Source organism: Crassostrea angulata, chromosome 4, assembly GCF_025612915.1.
Source record: "Crassostrea angulata isolate pt1a10 chromosome 4, ASM2561291v2, whole genome shotgun sequence".
Taxonomy (NCBI): Eukaryota; Metazoa; Mollusca; class Bivalvia; order Ostreida; family Ostreidae; genus Magallana; species Magallana angulata.
This window is the reverse complement of record NC_069114.1, coordinates 32,714,553-32,734,947: the sequence shown is the minus strand read 5'-3', so window position 1 is coordinate 32,734,947 and position 20,395 is coordinate 32,714,553. Positions and strand designations below refer to the sequence as shown.

Sequence of the window (20,395 nt, the reverse complement as noted above, 5' to 3'; positions counted from 1 at the left end):
TTTTATAAAATCACGATAAGGGGGGGGGGGGGGGGGGGTAGATGTAGGTTGATCACACACTGGGTAGTAAAATCACTAAGATTTGTTTGAAAACAATGACATAACCATTATAACGGGAATCCAGTCCATCAATTGCAACACAAACACCTGTCCAAAATTTTATTGTTTTTATAAGGCAGAAACAGGAAATCACTTTCCGCCTGAACGCACACACATCCCAGGTTAACAGTAAAGGGTGTCTAAAGAGGTCATGATTAGTCCGTGCTGTGATGACACTGATGTTTGTTTAAGAAAAAAAGTTGATGTGTGTGTTTTGACCAGCAGACATTTTTCATTTTGCTCCTGCAAGCATTATTTTGTTATCTGTCTCTTGAACATCATTAGACATATTACGATTTCGTTTAAACACTGTTAAATACTAAGGGGTAGCATCAACTTTATATTATCACTGAAAATTTTTCCAACTTTTCATGGCCTACCCCATGAATAAAGGAATAGAGTAGATTTCTAGAAATTGATTCAGAATTTTCCCACGACATCGAATGCATGCGAAGAAAAGGGGGGGGGGCAGGAGAGGGGTGGTAGCATTGTTTGTTATTATGAGATGGGTTTATCATATTTATTCACATATTTGATTAATAGACATGCTGTTAACAAAGAACAGTACTGCTATTTCCATCTGTATGTTTTCCCAGTACTAGCCTATCTCTCATCGTAATTTATAACAGCACATAGCTATAAGGACTGTGTTATAAACTTTGGGAAACATGTTTTATTTAAAAAAGGTGTTATAATTTTTGGTTTTACATATTCATCAATTGTAAAAATGCATTGGTATTTAAATTGATTTAGTTTTTAAAATTCCCTCATATTATTCAAAATGGCGGCTCTTGAGACCGGAAATGCCCAGTTTTGATGATCGGTTAATAAACTAACAGGTTGTAAGGAAAGAAAATATTACAAAAATTTGTTTCAATTAAATGCAGAATTCTTTAGATAATATTAAGTAAATAATATTGTTTTTTAACCAAAATAAATTTTAAAGATTTATCCCGGTATTAATCTTGGCTGTATCGTGATTGGCCAAAATTCAAACTTTGACTTCCGTGAATTCTGATTGGACAATTGCCATTCCGCCATCAAATTTTGAAATGGGCAAAGAAGACAGGAGTTGTTGTGAAGATTTTCCTGATTTTTTCAAGAAATATGCAGAATCACAGCGTGTTGTATGTAGTAATGAAACTGCAAGCAGTGGTTTCATAAAGATAGACATGCTTAAGACCTGGATGATATGGCTTTAGTTGTGGATGACCATTTCCATTCAGGGTAAGTCTGATATACAAACAAGTCATTTTGAATAATTCATTTGTGTTTGCTTATCTCAATTTCTATATTATTGCTTTGCACTTAGAAATGAATTACATTTGGAATATTTCTAGAATTCTAATAAGAAGTGCATGATTTTACCATCTATATCAAAGCCTATGCAGCCATGTATATCTAGTGATGTACATTCTATATGTAATCAAATTATGGCCGACTCTTTTAAAAAGAGTATCATTGTATTGCAGAAAAAATCCCAACCAAGTCCAGCTAGTAGACTGTACACCAGATTGAAGATACATCATTAATACAAGATGAAAAAAGTAAGTGTGTGTGTTTATCAAGTAAAGATATACAGATTTTAAATTTTTAACCATATATTATGTATATCTTTTAGTAAATGAATTATTAAAAATCTGAGAATATAACGGCAACTGCTGTATCAATGTTGACTTTTTTTTTTTTAGAGGGGAGGGGGGGGGGGGGTACCAGGTCAACAGAGAATTGAAAAGTTTTACTGATATTTGATAATAATTTATGCTACATATATTGAAAATTGTCAAACAGTATCATGTTTTAAATATTATTGCCTTCTTTTAGATTAATGGAGGACGAGGATAATACTATGAAAGAGATCAGATGCAAGAGCAACCGTTCCCATAAAAATACATGCAGCCATGTAAACAGAAACCAGTTTTCACCTGCCAGGTGCTGGTCACATATATATTTAACTTGGTATGCTATAAAATTTTCTGTTTTAAGTATAAGGTAGTTGTCAAGGATTTTAACAGTTACAATGAAAGTACATATAGTAAGAAATTGCCATAATGAAACATTCTTTTTTATACATTTTAGGAACAGATTCAAGAAACAGATCCAGTTGTTTGCTGATAAATTACTGCAGGTCATTGGTATCATCTAGAACCAGGACTGTTTTAAAAATCATACTAGTATGTTTGGAACAAAATCATGCTAGTATATGTTAGGAATTTAACCTAAAACATGCTTTATGAAGGTTTTGGTCAAATTTTGGTTTACAAAATAATGTTTTTCAAACTTTCTATTCAAATTTAGCAAGAACATTAGACACACATGTAATCCCAAATGCTTTTATGTTAGATTATGCTTTATTTAAAAAACTTGCATATAGGGTCTGTAATGATTTGAGATTATTATGTAAACAATAAAATGCTTTCTTTGGTGACATATGCGGGATATGAATGTAGCGACATTGCAGAAAAAATACATTACCCGCATTAGCGAGTTATGTAAATTTTTTCTGCAATCATTGCTCCCTTCATTACCTGCATGAATCGTCAAAGAAAGCATTATATTGTTTATATTTACATCTTTCTTTTAACAAATTAATAAATTGTTTGTAAAGAGTAAGTTAAATTTACTATATTATTTTTAATGTGCATCAGTACGTTAGCTAAAAGAAACAGCCAAATTGTCTTCAATGGGAATGTGAGTCTGCATTGATATCCTGATTATTTCAGTGATTTTTCTAAGGTCATTGTAAGTTTCGAACAATCGTTTAACAAGGCGTTAACTATAAGTTTCCATAAGAAATGGAGGAAAGCATACTCATTAGATGTAAATATAATTCAGTAAACATATTGATTAACAAAAACATTGACTTGTGTTCTACTCACATGAACAGATATGATTTTAAATTCCTATTCAAGAGCAAAAACAATTTGATGAAAAGTTCATGTCAACATTAGGGACTTTTTTTTCATCAGTATAACACCTGTACATGTACCTGGGTTTTTTTTTTTATCTGAAGTTTATGATACAGATAGATATTTTTTGCCTACATCTGTAATTTTTCTGTGTAACTTTTCTGTACCTAAATGATAACTTTTTTGTACCTACATCTATAACTTTTCTGTACCTAAACAATAACTTTTCTGTAACTTTATGTATAACTTTTCTGTACCTACATCTATAACTTTTCTGTACCTAAATGATAACTTTTCTGTAACTATATGTATAACTTTTCTGTACCTACATCTATAACTTTTCTGTACCTAAATGATAACTTTTCTGTAACTATATGTATAATTTTCTGTAACTATATGTATAACTTTTCTGTACCTACGTCTATAACTTTTCTGTACCTAAATGATAACTTTTCTGTAACTATATGTATAACTTTTCTGAACCTACATCTATAACTTTTCTGTACCTAAATGATAACTTTTCTATACCTATATGTATAACTTTTTTGTACCTAAATGATAACTTTTCTGTAACTTTAATTTGTAACTTTTTTGTACCTAAATGATAACTTTATTATAACTTTTTGATAACTTTTTTATACCTATTTATTTTTATGAAAAAAATAAATTGTCAATAGTTACACTCTAGTTATGACTTTTTTGTACTTAAGCAAAAAGTTACAATATAGGTATAACTTTTTGATGCTAATTTGGAACCATAATTGATCAGATGGTTCCAAATTGTGCTAACTTAGTTATGACTTTTTTGTAACTTTTTTAAGGGCTCATAGGTATAACTTTTTAGTGCTTTTTTTTGGTATGGGTATTTTTGTCAAAATTGGTCAGGGCTAGTAGTAAAAGAGTCAGGGCTAGTGAAAAATTGCTGAGGTAGCCCGACTGGTCTAGTAATTAAAAAACTTATTGTCAAACCCTGTGAGTTGACCTACTTACCAGTGTACCTGTATGTGAGACTGGTCTTGAGCATCTGACCATTGTCTCAACCATGAAGGTTCCCCAACATAGAGAAGTAAAGACAAAAAAACTCAACTCTTAAAAATTAAGAAGACTTAAACAAAGTTGTACTGGACCAATTCAACATTTTCTCTCTGTTTCTGACATTATACTTTTCGAGCAGCAATTAATGTTACCTCGTATCCTGGTAAGGTACGGACACTCTCCACCACAGCCAATGAGGTGATGTGTTGAAGGTAAGAAACGGCCCGCCCCAAAGAATTTTCCAACTCGATTCTCACATGGAGGGAGAACATAGCACAACCTTCCGGGCTTAACCACGAGTTACCTCCCCTTCCTATGGATAAAAACATACTCTACATATACAGGGTAAATATCTTCTAAGAACGGAAATGATCGAATCATTTGAAAGCTTTATTTTTTTTCTTTTATGCTATACTTCATGACACAGGTTTAAAGTGAGTATTGTTTGTTAAATAGAACAAATACAGTCAATTCATGCAAGCATATCTTTTACAGCATACATACATCATAGCGTAGCAATTAAACCTCTTAACATAGCATTGGAATCTCACATCATAGCATGTCATTTGATTAACATTCGTCATAGCATAGCACAGCATACGATAGAATATCAACCTTGTTTTAGTGGTTATTTTTATAAGAAAAAACTTAAAGTTGAAATTGCATATTAGTAGGAAACTTTTTTTTTTTTAATGATTTACTTCAAAACATTTGGAACCCTTCTGTACACAGAAATGTGTTTCAAATTTCATAGAATAGCGTAGCAGTATCATACCATTGCATACTATATCATTAAGCCTTTTATTTCAATTTCTCATAGCAAAGCATAAGGTCTCATAGCATTCCATAGGAATCTCATAACATACCCAATATCATTAAAATTGCATACCATAGCATAGCATAAAACTGTAAAAGATATGCGAGAAATGACTGTACCTTTAGTAGTTCAAACAATCTCAAGAATTTTTTAATTGATTTATTCAAATGTAACTAAATAAAAACAATCCAGATTATGAATGCAAATCTTTTATCATAGTTTTTACTATATAAGATAATTTTGATATTCATATTCATGTTGTGTTGAGGTAGAAATGCAACAGCTCATAATTAAAATCAAGGTGAACACATGCAAGTAGAGATATGATGAAATTAAGAAAGACTGATGAAGAAACACAAACATATCTACCTTGTCCTTGGGTTTGCCTACCAGCAATGGCTATCAAACCAACAGACTTAGGCTCAGAGTACATCAGGCTGAAAAGAGAAAACAAATCTACAAATCTGATGAGGACCATTCTCCACAGTAAAACTAAACACTATTTTAATACATTTAAAATGGATTTTAAGGAGGCTTGGTGGTCAAGATCTACAAGTATATCCTAAATCTTTAGATATGATATATTTTAGCTCAAAAAATTAAATAATTTCCTATACTGTGGAATCATTAAATTTTGTGGTGAATCAATTTTCATGGAATTCAGGGGTACCTCTCAACCACGAATTAACATCCTCCACGAATTAATAAATTAGGGTTATAAAGTCATATTTCCTTTCATGGGTATAAGAAAATACAGGAAATTACGTCCCAACGAACCTATAAAATTTCAGTAATCCACAAAAATTGGCCCCCATGAAGTTTAATAGTTTAAATAATTTATTTCAAACTCTTCTCTAAAGGAGATCAATAAAGTCTAAACTAAAAATGGCCATGACCATCCAGCTCTCTTAATAAGAAGAATAAAGAAATAAACGATATCTAAATTTCTCTGTCTACCCATCTAACAATGGCATGGTGGACGGAACAACATCGGTGTACAGGACGACATTTCCGAGCTTGGTCGTCGTCAGATTGTCCCAGTATTCATCAATGTTAAAGTATTTCAAGTTCTCCATCTTGTCTGTGACCACAGGAAGCACTGAGGGCGTAACTGTGACCTCGGACATAAGACGTGGAAAAAACTGGAGGCTAACAGAGGTGGATTTCAGGAATCCGCTTTTTAGTCGTGATGCAAGTCCATTAATAAAGCGCACCTTGTTCGCCTGCAGAAAAAATGGAGCATCCAAAATGGTTTTGAAAAAAAAATATAATATTTTGATTCTCAGGCTAAAAGTTTCAAATTATAATGCAATAGGGATTTATTTCAATTTTGCTATAATTGAAAGGGATAGTAACTCAATTTTCATCTTCAAATTGAATTGTTCCCTTTTCAATATGGCAAAAACAAAATTATCGATGGGGCAGTATTTGACCAGATAAGGCAGAGCTTAGGAACCAATGCTTTTATTCTAACATTCAAACATCTTCGCTAGCCAAGGATTTTCAGTCCACTTTGCTCTTCATAAACCCTTGGGGTTTATGGGAAGCAAAGTGGACTGAAAACCCTTGTGAAAAGAGTAGCAGAGTGGATCGTCACCCTTGGCTAGCGAAGATGGGGCAGATCGGCAATCGTCAATTCCAAATACGCATTATTTTGCAACAATATTTACAGCAAATATAAATATACTGGTCCATCAAATATCCTGAAATTTTAATGAGATTGGCAGATTAATAACTGCCAATCTTTTGTTTTGCCCAGGCCAAGTCTTGTCTACCCATTTTACCGGATGCCGAATCCGAAGCTATTAAACTGATTGAAACACGCCTTTCCTTTATTATTATTTTCGTAATAACTCAGATTTGAAACAGAATTAGACCTTAATTTTTGCAATTTATATTTTCCTTCCCATAAGGATAATTTATGCTAAACTACGTTGAATTGGAATCAGTAGTTCTTGAGAAGAAGATTTTTTAAAATGCACCCCCCTTTTTCTACAGTTTCAAGGTTTTCTCCGCTTTGGATACAGATCGGACTTTTATTTCTGCAATTTATATTCGCCCTCCCATAAGGATGCTTTGTGCCAAATTTGGTTGAAATTGGATAAGCGGTTTTAGAGAAGAAGTTTAAAATGTAAAAAGTTTACAGACGGACAGACGGACGGACGGACGACGGACAAAAAGTGATCAGAATAGCTCACTTGAGCTTTCAGCTCAGGTGAGCTAAAAAAGTAAAAATTGTATGCTGTTGAAATTTTACATACAGTATGATGCTATCCTCAAGAACATTTTCCTTATTTTTTTAATGAATCCATTTTACAAATCTTCATTCGTAATGATCCAAATATGAAGCATTTTAATAATTTTAGATGACCCCCACTAAAAACCAGACGGTAGAATTTAGTATTTTTTACATATAAGGTAGGAAATGATTTTACTAATCATATATAACAATTTGAGAAAAAAAACTATTGTAGTATTTTTTTAAACTGCTTTGATGTGCGGAAAATTACAGTTTCCTATATATTCCTATAGTAAATGTACCTCTACTCTGAGATGGTCCCTAAAATGAACCAGACGGTTGATTTTCTTGAAATTTCACAAATAAACTAGAGTTGGTTTAAATTACATATGGTTAAAAAATAAAGAGTTTTGCTATTGTAGTTTTTCCGCAAAAAACCCCAAATCGGCCTCCTTAATAAAGTGAGTTAATCTATTCAATTGTTCATATTAAACATTTCTGAGAATCATTGTTTTTCTTATTTCATGAGAAATTTGTCTTTAAAAAAGTAAGTTAAAATATTTGCATATCAGGTTTTATAAAGTAACTGTGCATGCAATTTGGCAGGTTGTTTTCAATTGGATTATTTCTGTGCATTTTGTCAAAATCAAGTAAAAAATAAAAATACGTGTATCCATAATTCATAAAGATTTTGATAAAAAAAAAAAACCACACTGTATTAAAAGAGTTGGGGCCTAATTTTAAGATCCTAGGAACCCAACTAAATAAAGTTAATGAGAATTACCAGAAATCTTTAAATCTATCGGTGAGATTAAGTACAAATTGTGAATTACATAAAATACATTTTCATGCATATGGTATATATTTTTTTAATGACCTGGAACATTTTTTTTCAAAAGAAGAATTCTAGTAAATGTTTGTTAAGTCAAACTATAGTTTATGATCATGCACATTAAATAATAAAAGCAAAATTCTGTAAAAATGTTCTCTTTTTCTTCTATTTTTTAAAGAAATAAATAAAGATCTTTATGAATTAAAATGAATAAATTGCAAAATTCATCATGTTTAAAAAAAATTTGTGTAATTTATTCATTTGCATATATATCGTCAATCAAAGACAGAAAGCAAAATTTAAAATTTAAAAATTCATTTACAAAAAAACCTCTAGAATTTGAACTACAAAATATATTGCGAAATGATAAAAAAAAAAAAATAATCCAAAAACCGATAAACTTTTAAATTGACCCATTTACCGGGCCTTCAACTTTTAAACACAGACTTTTTACGATGTATTCCAGAAAAATACAAGTTACATAATTAATTTCACAGTTGAGAAAAAGGTCAATGTATTTTTTTCTTTCTTGAGAATATAGCCTGAAGTTACGTGTACATGTACTTTTATTATCTAACTTACCTGGTCATTCGTCAGGAGAAAGCAAGGTGAGAGTTCAGGTTGTGAGACCTGTTCACACCTGATCCCCATGCTGGTTAACATGAGGGTGAGAATTTGGAAGCGTGTGGGGTTATACTTCTTCAGCTGGTTGAATTCGTCCTGATTGAGGGCTACGTCCGTCGGATCCTGATCCAACAAGACCTACAACGAAATCATGACATAAATACACATCCCGAGCACTGCTCCCTGACCTACAGGACACAGGGAGCTGTGTTAATTACCTGTTTCCTTCGTTTATTCAATGCTATACACATACCATAAGTATCCTTTAGACCTTAAAAAAGAAACCTGAATACAATGTACAATTAAATTAGTGTAGACCCAAAAAATGAAATACACTATATGAAAGTGCAAACTACAGATTATAGATATGAATTAACAAGGGCTTTGGGCATGAGTTAGGGAGGGGTGGGGGGGCTATTTTTTGTAGATTATCTTTAGATGCCTGCATGGTACCACTTCTATCAAATACCTGCATAAAATCAATTCTTTAATGTTAAAGGGGGGAAAAAAAGTTTTTTACAAAAGAATGAAACAAAACATTATCATATACATGTATACAAAAGTACATATATTTTAACTTTACTTACATGTCAAATTTTTCGTATTAATTTCTTAAATATAGTACTATATGTTCTTTGGAATGTCCCAGGTGTTAAGAAAATAAGAAAAAGAGAACAGTCAATGGAAATGAAGTGCCAGAGCTGGTGAAATTGCAAAGCATGGATCAAATATTGTGAATTTTAACCTTGACAGCTAGAAATTTTTAAACTTTTGTATAGAAAAAAATAGAGCATATATTTAATGTGGGCTCTTATTTTCTGTGGATTGGAAAAGCTACTAAGGGATACTAATATAGGCAGAGATGGGATGCTCAATGGGATGAATATTGTACATGCATGTCGTCTATCTAGTTTGTTATATATGCAACTTTCCAAGAGACAAATATTGAATAAAAAATGTAATTATATGCTTTAATATAGATTAAGGTAATTTTTCTAGAAATTATTTTCTTCCATTTTAGAAGACTGTTATCTAAAACTCCCACGGCTTATATGCATCCTTAAGTACAACCAAAAGATCAACTTTAACCAAGAAATTCATTCTGGTGGGGCATCGGAACCAGTGATGAATCGGATCCTGTGGTTAAAGTCATCTCATCAACGTCAATTTTGAAAAGTTCAGGGACATAATAGAGCAAGAGGGGACCAATTTTGTGGAATTTTAATAAACTTTTCGACAAATATGAACCAGTTTTGAATAAAAGTTAAAGAAAACAAAGTTAATTACAACCTGCTCTACAAATATGGATTAATGAAATGCATGCAAGACAAAGGGGAAAAAAAGCGAATTGTCAAACTTTTCCTTCAAAATGTCAAGTATATTTGTGTCTGAAATCTGGCGAGCATATAATGAATTTTTTATATGGGAAAATCCATGTCCTACAGATAAATTTTTTTAAAAAAACTCAATCCTTCAAGAATATATTAAAATTGCTAATATATTTATTTCTACCAAGTAACAATCCCTTTTTTCCTCTTTTTTTTTTTTCATAAGCTACCATACATAATATATACATTATATAACATACCCATAGAGTCAAACACTTGGAATCATATAAGTAACGTAGGTATTTAAAAGTAGAGCATTTATTTATATAGAGCATTTACAATACTGAATAGGATTCAGGAAAAAGAGAACTATACTGTTATATCAAATAAATGCATGTCATATGTGTAAAATTTAATTTTCAAATTTCAATCCAGTTTAAATTTTCATATCAATAAGATTACCAGGTACACATGCAACCGAACAAAAATAAAAACAAAGGTCATGAGCCTTAGCAGTCATCACAGTGATAAATATTGCAATCCCCTCTGATTAAAATCCAGAAGTGACGTTCATAGCATGTTGATTAAATCCAAATATATTTTTTAAAACAAGGGTCAATGCTCCCTCTGTGTTAAAAAGAAAACCAGAAACGGCAAATATAATTTTTTTCATTCTCTTAAGTTTTTTTTAATGATACTAAGGAGGTATGTGCCTAGCAAGTTAATTTTCCTACACAAAAAACCACCCACCACTTTGGTTTCCCTTTAAAAAGAAACCTGAACAAAACAAAGGGGAAAATACTAGATAAGAAATTTGTTTAAATGCAATTTTAAAATGTTAAAAGTTTACAGTTGGTGTTAGGAAGACAAATAAAACTATATAAGTAAGTTTTATGACTTGGGTAAACATGCAAAAGATAAAATTTCTTTGGCACTGATATTCATTGAATTGTATTCCATCCTTCAGATGCCTAAAGGTATGTAGTGTAATGAAATTTGTGTGCTACATCCATGTAGGCAGTTTATTTATTTTATCACCATGTAATGTTCTTACACTTTGGATATGTATCTTTATAAGGTTACCTGAGAAAGAATGGCTTTGCCGGCAGGTGCTTGCTCTGCCACATTCTGAGAGACCTCGACCACCACTGTTTGTTCTTTGTTGTCGGTTGCCAATCCTTTAACCTTGATATCCGATCTGTTGGTGTCCATCATGTAAGAGTACCGCCCACACAACAACGCAATATTCTTGTGCTCTTCAAAGTTTACAATACGTATCCCAGGTCCCTTGTACAGTTCTCTCCTGGGTACGAAGTTCGCGTCTACATTGCTCCCAAAACTGATCAGCCTGCCGCCCTTTTCAAAATACCGACAAATGATGTCATCGTTTTGATCATACAGATTTTCTTCGGTCAGGACCAGTAGAGCTGTGTTTTCAGCCCAAGGCACAGTGTGAACTTCATCATGCTTCAGATGGTAGATGACATAGCAGTCATTGTGTACACATTGATACAAGACCTGCTTCAAGCTCTCAAACTTCCGAGTTGCATCTTTCTTCCCACAATACACCACAATGTTCGGAGGTTTGGAGTATTTCTCGTTTGAGTCAACAGATGGGGGTACCATGCTGAAGTCATTGGGGTCAAACATGATCTCCCCGGACCCGCTCTCGCCCATAACTATATCCATGTCCTCTATGTTGGAGTTGTTCATATCTACCTCGTTCTCTGCCTCCACCCCCTCCCAGTCTTGGCTGGACATTTCCATCGCCTCGTGATTGGCCAGACTGACAGAGTCAGCCATTGACTCATTGGACCACTGACTGCTAGCATCCTCCACTGTCGTTACTTCCCTTAGGTCAGAATTGACCAAGTTTGCTGCCTTTCCTTTCGTTTGAATGCCTGAAAAACAAAAAACTAACATGAAAAGAGAGATAACTCCACTTTCATAAACTTTTCAAGTGTTAACAGTAGTCAATAATATAGTACAAATTAAAAGTTTGCACAAAGTCTATTCATATAAATACATGTACTTATTGCAGACTTAATATTGGGTTTATTTTTTTTTAATTAAAACTTTGAAATAACAACTTCAATATTGATGGATACACATGTTCATCTCCATGCATATGCATTTGATCGTAGAAATAACACTTACTGATGATTCTGTTAACTTGCAGATCTTCTTCCATTATTATGGCATTATCAATGAATGATAAACACAGAGTGAGGAAGTCGGATTCCGAGCACTGCATCACGATACCAAAAGGAGGACCTGTATTCCAAGCCACTGGATGACCATGATCCAAAATCTACACAATTACATATAGTGAAATCGGTCTCAAAATTCTTTGGTAAAATTTTGACAAACGTACTAATGATCATTAAATGAAAACTTTAAAGCTACAGGATATATTTCATACGTTAATGGACATTTTAAAAAGTAATATCACTTCTTCTTATCTTGTACTGCAGATCTTCTGAAGTGAAATATATATAGAGAGAGAGAGGAGGGGAGGGGGCACATAATGGGATCCTTCCTTTATAATATTGTAGCATTTCAAATCTGATCTTAATATAAAAAAAATTTCCACAACTTTTTCAGATTTACCTTTTAAATGTACAGCAGCACATATGAATGTGTTACACATATAAAGGGTATATAGCTTGTACATGTGTATCAATTATTATGAAAAAACAAAAATAAAAAGATTTCTTTATATTGTACATATATTATCTATCACTCGGTCTCCCACTCTCATAACCAAACAATATTAATACATACAGATACAAACAAGCGCACAGAAACAAGATTTTAGTGAAATAGCATTTAGAAAACTAAAAGCACACCAACTCACATGGAATGATTTGTTGAGTGAAACATGACTCTGTTGCTCAGCAAACGTCTCCACGTCGGCGGGTCGAAGAGACTCTAAAAGAACGACAACTTCGCGATCCTCTGCAGTCAGCTTAGCATGGCCAATGTCTTTGTAGTACGCCGTCCATTTATCCAGATTTACCTGAACCTATCGAGACATGTATAAAAAATTTTAAAAATGAGAATACAGTAAAACTCGTTTAGTACGAACACGGATATAGCGAATTTATGGATATAGCGAAGTCATCTTGGATCCCCAGCTATGTAAATTAAATGAATTTCTTATACGGTTATAACGAATTACGGATATAACGAAGTAATTTCTTAGGTCCCAGTGACTTCGTTATAACCAAGTTTTGCTGTATATGCATGAATCATGTATTGATATTTGCAAAATATACACAAACTGTACATGTACTTGTATTTGATTTTTTTTAAATAAATAGTTCTGAAGGAAGAGTTTAACTGTGATTTGACAGAAAAAAATATATCCGTAAGTCATCATATGAATAGACTTTACAAAATACATGCATATAAATTTTCACTTTATCAAAACCATCCTTTGAAATTCTCTTTGTAAAAATATTTGTTGAATTCATGTAGGAATGACAATTGCACAAGTTGAAGAATTCAAGGCCAATTTAGCAAATTTCAATAACATGTAGTCTTATTCATTTGACACTCCTAATTGGAAAACGAGGTGTATAAAGGCGAATTTGTTCATGTGTTCGATGAGTGTTCTGGTATTTGTTTTTACGCTAATACTTCTTATCTTCTAATTAAGTTCATTAAAATTAGCACTGCTTTAAAAGTTTGATGAGTAATCATTTAATTGTGAAAATTGTTTTGTTATAGTATATCACAATGTATAGCTGTTAATGATGTAATGATTAACACCATGTAATAAGTGTTAATTTAATAAAATGCCTTAATCTCTTGTTGACAATGTTGTGATCTACATCCTTGCTATGCACTCAAGTCAAGGTCGTACATGCCATATGTATCTGGAGTACCCAAAATGCACCATATATTTTTACCCCATTCACAGGATCTCGGCGGGACACAAAGAGTTCAAAGGAAATGAAAATCTGTACAGCTTTTATAATTTTAATGTTGCCATTTTCCTTTTACTCTTGCTCGCTTGCGAGACACTGGAAAATTGTGTTTGACACAGGACCTTCCAAAGCTTGTACAGTGTACACAAAACATCGCATGTGAAGGTGTGAACTGTCATTTGGGATACTGGTAATTATCTAGCAATAAAAACGTATCAAGATATCCCTTTAGGTAGCTTTGTTTTTAAATCAAGGGGTACCTAATCTTAACTGTTAATGTAAAGGATAAGTGTTTCATATAACTTGATAGAATATATCTGGCCAGCTTAAGAAATAGACAAATCTTGCTGACCCAGCTATCAGTAAGTAATATATGATTTTAACCATGTTTATTTCGCTAAAAAAAAGGACATGGTTTAAAGTTATATGTGCAGATATTTATGTAAGTTTGCATTTGAGGCTGGTGTTTGGCATTGCTCATTCTGATATACATGTATGTGTAATATGAACAAGATGTAAGACATTGTTTCTCGATCCTGTTATACCAAAGTTGGTAAACATGCAAACATTCATCTAAACTGCAGGCTTTATTTGTACATTTCAGGTGAAAATGGTGATTATGAAAAAACAATAAACAATTTCAAGGAATGCAAAACTTGATAGCAAAATTAAAAATAATACATTTGCAACAATTTACATTTTTTGGTTAAGAAATAAGGTACCTGATCAACAGAGTTTAAGCATTATTTTGTACCATGTTTTTATCATATTTTGGGTGGGAAGTGTACAGTTTTTTCACCCAAATTCCAGTTCTGGTATTTATGAGGCTCCTGTACATGCATGCAGTTTTGGAGTTTTAAAATTAACAGATGTGTGCAATATATACAACTACCAACTCATTAGTAGTTTATAGTATGTAACTTTATATCAATAATGTTTGTTAATTGTTTTAGTTATTATGTTGAAGGTTGTTAAAAAACATCTGTTTTATGTGGCATGGACATCATATAACAAATCTGGCATCCATTTCAACCAATGAAAAGCTCCATATTTATTCATGATGTACATCAGTATGTGAAATTAAAATTAAACTTGTAAAACCACTCCTCTATGATTCAATATACAAGATCTAAAAACAACAGTATGAGGTCATAACTAATCAGAATCAAGCTTCTTTAAACAAGTCTTACATTAATTTGATGCATTTATTTTTCCCAATTCCAAAGCTCAGTTGTCCATTTTATGCCAAATAAGTATTTTATGCCAAAATTGTGTATAAAGTCTGCCCAATCAACTTTTCACTTATGAATCACGCAAACAACAATAACACAAACTCAGAATCGACACATGCAACTCATCATGACTTTGTTTACAACACAACAAGACATCTTGGGCAATTTTATAGGTTTGTTAATGAAAGAGATGTCCAAACTGCCGGCTAAGATTTCAGCAGTGGTGATTTCATTGGTTAATTGAAAGGTCACTCTGAGGTGTCCCCACAGAGAGTGTTGATAGATCTTGTATAGTGAATCATACAGGAGCAGTTTTAATTTAATTAATTACATATAGATAAACTGCTAACATTCCTCACCTTAGGCACAGTTTGTGAGATGGATATTTCATCATCATTAAACAATTCTGTCACGCCCAAATACCCAATCTTCTCCACCAGTTTTGAGTTGCAAAGGGATTGTTTTACATCAACTGCTATTCATAAAAGAAATCAAAGGTAGATGTCTTAATTGCTAACTAACAAATACAAGTAACTCCATTTATACAATGTATATATAAACATAAACATGCAATTATTTACAAATATCATGCAAGTACGTGACTACTAGTACTAGTGTTAAGTAATAGGCTTTTAATAAGGTACTGAGAACCAATTACTTCAAATACATATCATTAAACATTGTTACTTGAATTACTCACAATAGAATACTATGACTGGGAAAAAATTTGAATTCTATAACCAAATGTTTTTGATTTACAAAACAGATGAGTTTAAGAAGGATAAATAATAATTGGTTGTAAAACTGTAATGATTATTATGACTGATTTCTTTGACTTGCCTTGAGTTAATGGGCTGACCCTCTGAACTATCACACTTCCGAGTCTGAGAGACGACGAGATGTACCGGTGGACCATTGAGTGGCGGACTCTGTTTCGGTACCACTGATACGCTGCAATAATCAGGTAGCCCACAGAGACAAACATTATCACTCAGGATTCTACAACCAGACAAAAGTCACAATTATTACACAGACAGACATATACCGGTACTAGTTATTAGATAGCCAGTCCACATAATTTGATCAAGCTTGATTTCTTTTTTTTTTAAGCGTAAATTGATTGTGAAAGTATAATCATCAAATGAAACCAGCAACAATAAAAAGGTGACCTATTGGTACTTTTAAATTATATGTGGAATTACAATGTATATGTCATTCTATGTACTTTATGAGATTTGAGGAGATTCATATAAATTCATTTATTTCCTTCACTTAGTCTTTATTTATATATACAGAATTATAAAAGATGGATTTTTCTAATTTGCAGATTTGTGAAAAAAAAATTGGTGCATACAGGTATATTTAAAAATATATGTGTATAATTATCAAAATTATATGTAAAACACATGAAACAATTGAAAAGATACGGTAAATCTGTATTTTGCATGCAAATTTCTTCAACGTATGTTTATCAAACATAACAAAAGTCAAAATTGTTTTGTAGTTTCTCGTTATGAAACTACCAAGCTTCAAATCATCTCTAAATATCATAAAAAATAAGTGAGAAAAACCAAGGGAAAGACAGACAAATTAATACTTAGATAGAAAGCAACAGAAGTTGATGAAAATCCTCCATGTAGGATACGATAAATCAAGAAAAAGTTTTTGCAGGCTTTTTGCTTTCTCTAGATTTATCATACGTTTACGAAACATCCTGATGATTTTATGGAGAATTTACATCATCATGTAAACTTTCGTTGCTTTCTATAAGTTTGGCGAGTATCTAGTACATTTTGACACAATGCACTTATTATGTAGCACAAAGATGTAGTCAGGTGATAAGGATAACTGGATAAGTCATTTGATCATTTTCCAACCTAGATCTCATCAGAAATCATTGGACAATTGGGAAAACTTCTAAAAAGCATTTTGTGAACCGAGACCCCCAATTAATCCAAGATGGCGAGTCCTGCCCTTTACTTTTTCAATGTACGTTGATAACACCTTTTCATATAAATCTAAGAGGGTGAGTGCCGCCCTTTACTTTTTTAATGTACGTTGAATACACTTTTTTATATAAATCCAAGACAGTGAGTGATGCCCTTTACTTTTTTAATGTACTTTGAAGAGCTGTATACACTTTTTTTTACATGACTGGAACGTGGATTACACTGGATGTTTTCATTGCAATACACAGAAATACGTTTAAGATAATCAATTTTAATCATTTTGTGTGTGGACCAAATCACAAAGAACTGCATTATCCGACAACCAAGCCCCTGTGAAGCGATGTTTTGAAATGTATCTAAGTTGGATCTTAATCATATTTTTCTACGCACTCTCTTGCTTTATCAATCTGTCAAACCTAAAACAACCTTAAAACCTTTTGTATTCACCATACTCATATCGCAAAAAGATGTTGATCAAACTAAATCAGACATACAACCAGTAACCGCTTACATTTTTAGCGGCAAGTGTCTCTATTTGTCCTTACCGCATTCGACCGCGATTTCCTCGATTCAAACTGGAAATGGCATTGGCTCAATTAAAGAAGAAACCCGGTGACGCTAAATGCCAATGCCATTCCGTATTTTTTTTGGGGGGGAGGGGGGGGGGGGGGGGTACAGATATTTTTATATGTTATCGTTAACACTGTTAAGGTTAATGTACACTTACCAAAAGTATGTCAATACTTTATTTTTTCCATACACACTTTATTTCAAACTTTAAAACAAGACTTACTTTAAAAGGTTTTCTGTTGTTAATTTTTGTCAGAATTTAAAGAAATTTATATTGATTAAAGCTTTTTAAAAAAATCTTCCTATGATAAACAGAACAGTAGATTGCTCGAATAAAAAAACTTTTTCTAAAATATTTTTACCTCAAGAGCTTTAATAACCCCTGATGGTTAACTTTTGTATGTAAATGTGTGTGAATGTGTTATATTATAGATGAAAAACAGTAAATAAAAAATTATTTTTTAAACATACATTGAAATAGTTTTTTGGCGACTCATTTGTAAAAGATAATTCAAAAAACATACCGAGGTATTTTTTAGAAGCTCTATAAATGATCTTTTGCAATACGTGAGCCCAATAATTTTACTTTTGAGGAAATATAGATTTAAGTATGATGCCAAAAAGCAGGAGAAATTCTGAATTTATCAATCCAGGACATTCCAGGTTTTTCAAATTCGGTCAAGGGGTTACTTTTAACGGTGTTTGGGGAAAATGTTGGTTTTCAATGAAATATATATTGAAAAGAAAAAATTCGACATACTTTTGGCATTTGAGTGAACATTGAATGCATTTTTTTATAAAGATTGAAACAGAGGCTTTTAGTGAATGTATTTATTGTAATACTAATACACAGAAATGCAAATAAGATCACCAATTTTAATCCTTTTTGTATTCGGGAACAAATAATAACTCTGAAGAACTATTCTATTCGACAATCGAGCCAGTACAGATGGACTGGGTTTTAAACTATTATTCATGATAATAGTTTATTGCAGAAATATATGTTTCTGTTGATAACTATAAAAATCATTAAAAAATAGAGGAAAGCCCGCGCTTGCGCGGAAAATAATTCTACACTTTAATGGGGCTTGTATAATGAATCAGGATTTATTTTTACATTGTTTTTTATATAATAATATTGTATCTGAATCTTTTATTTCACAACCATTTTTTAAGAACGGACATAAAAATCCAACTGACTTGACATTTAGAGCTATGGAAATCTAAACTTATATTGATGTTATGTGGCCTAAATTCTTTTTCGTTGCAGCTGACTAAAAAAAATTCAAAACTTTCCGGCTTTTGATTGTTTGTCCCATATGCTGTTTCTTGTTGCAACTGTAAATACTTAAAAATTGCATCTTCGCACTTTTGCTACTTCGACTTCTCAACTTCACACTTTCGCCCTCGCAACTTCGTAGTCTTGCATCCTTGCCCTGCAAAAGGCGAAAGTACATGCGAAGGTACGAGTGGCCCCAACTATGGTGTTCCATTGGGGCCACTTCGAACTTCGCCTATAGGGCGAAGATGCTAGAGTGCGAAGTTGCAAAGGCGAAAGTGCCATGGCATAAAAAACAAAAGTGCGAAGGTGCGTCGGCGAAACGCGAAGATGCAAAAGCGAAAGGAGAAAAACTATTATCGCTCCCTCGTCTCTGCAACTTCGCACTCTCGCCGAGGTTTTAAAGGGGCATGGTCACGATTTTGGTCAAAATTGTTTTTCCGATTTTAATATTTACAATGCTTCAGAAATGCATTTTTAATAGGCAACCGAAATTTGAGTGTCATTTGTTGAGTTATCAGCGAGTTACAGAGCTTGAAATTCTTCGCTATGTAAACAAAGCGTTTGTTTACATTTTGAACGTTGAAGTAAAAATTTCAGTTTTAAACCTAAATGGAATGTGTTAAACGTTAAAAACTGTTTATCTATGATTAAAATAAATAAAAAAAGATAGACAAATAAGCTGAAAAATAATGTTTTACTGGTATATTGAACCTATGTAAACAAAAAACAACAACAGGGCACGAGCCTTGTTTACATGACAAAGAATTGTGAGCTCTGTATCTCGCTTATACATGTAACTCTACGAATGACTCTCAAATTTTATTTGATAATTAGAAATGCATTTCTAACACATTGTAAATAATAAAAACATAACAATAGAAAATGACTGAAATCGTGACCATGCCCCTTTAACATTTCAAATAACATTATTTTGGAGGTCAAGGAGACTATTTTGCAACATTCACGATAACATGAACTTTACTCCTATTCCACTAACAGCTAAGTAACTCCACTTATCGTATACAGTATTTGTATCTTTTGAACCAATGTTGTCCGATGTTTGCCCAGTGCATGATGAATTCGAGCTATACACAGTGGCGTCAGAAGCAAATTGAAAGGGGGGGGGGGGGGCTAGACTTTTCAAAAATCTTGACAAGCCAAAAAAAAATTGGTTATGGTTATGTCTTACTTTGCAAAAAGAGTGAGGGACTAAGCTTAACCCCCCCCCCCCCCCCCCCGGGTTCCGACACCTACATGTATGGTAACATTTCCCGTCATGTTGTTTTAAAATTTGCCGATCCGCGTTTTCAGCTACCTCGTTCTAAGTATCATCCAGGTATGATAGTACTAGTATTATTAAAAATAATTTTAGCAGCACGTAACATCGGAGGGGGGGGGGGGGGGGAAGGGGGCAGAAGCCTGCCCCTCCCAACTTTTCTCGCAGCAAACATTTTACTTAAACTTACAGATAGAAAATTCAAATTTGAAGGAGTTGCTCCCGTTCCCATTTTGGGGGCATATTAAAAGTAAGTAAACATTAAAACAGA

General features: G+C 32.8%; 1 protein-coding gene and 1 long non-coding RNA gene across 5 annotated transcripts in view; one reads left to right on the top strand and one right to left on the bottom strand.

Annotated features, from left to right (window-relative positions):
- The window catches only part of LOC128180210 (biotin--protein ligase-like), a 34,331-nt gene extending 16,749 nt beyond the window's left edge, over positions 1-17,582 (bottom strand). Inside the window, exons 1-10 of one of the 3 annotated variants that reach the window (XM_052848131.1) lie at positions 17,508-17,582; positions 15,888-16,046; positions 15,407-15,522; positions 12,741-12,908; positions 12,041-12,194; positions 10,967-11,784; positions 8,514-8,693; positions 5,818-6,083; positions 5,230-5,297; positions 4,196-4,356 (exon numbers count right to left, since the gene is read on the bottom strand). In XM_052848131.1, coding sequence (XP_052704091.1) covers positions 4,196-4,356; positions 5,230-5,297; positions 5,818-6,083; positions 8,514-8,693; positions 10,967-11,784; positions 12,041-12,194; positions 12,741-12,908; positions 15,407-15,522; positions 15,888-16,032 — 2,076 coding nt within the window. In that variant the 5' untranslated portion in view covers positions 16,033-16,046; positions 17,508-17,582. The remainder of the gene's footprint in view (positions 1-4,195; positions 4,357-5,229; positions 5,298-5,817; positions 6,084-8,513; positions 8,694-10,966; positions 11,785-12,040; positions 12,195-12,740; positions 12,909-15,406; positions 15,523-15,887; positions 16,047-17,507) is intronic. The other 2 variants (XM_052848133.1, XM_052848132.1) reach the window with 2 other exon arrangements.
- On the top strand, positions 1,097-2,700 carry LOC128180211 (uncharacterized). Of its 2 annotated transcripts, none has more exons than XR_008243204.1 (4): positions 1,097-1,326; positions 1,572-1,646; positions 1,924-2,031; positions 2,179-2,700. It is a non-coding gene; the product is annotated as an uncharacterized LOC128180211 (long non-coding RNA). The 2 variants fall into 2 exon arrangements; XR_008243203.1 differs by having other exon boundaries at positions 1,924-2,058.
- Positions 17,583-20,395: the final 2,813 nt, after the last annotated feature.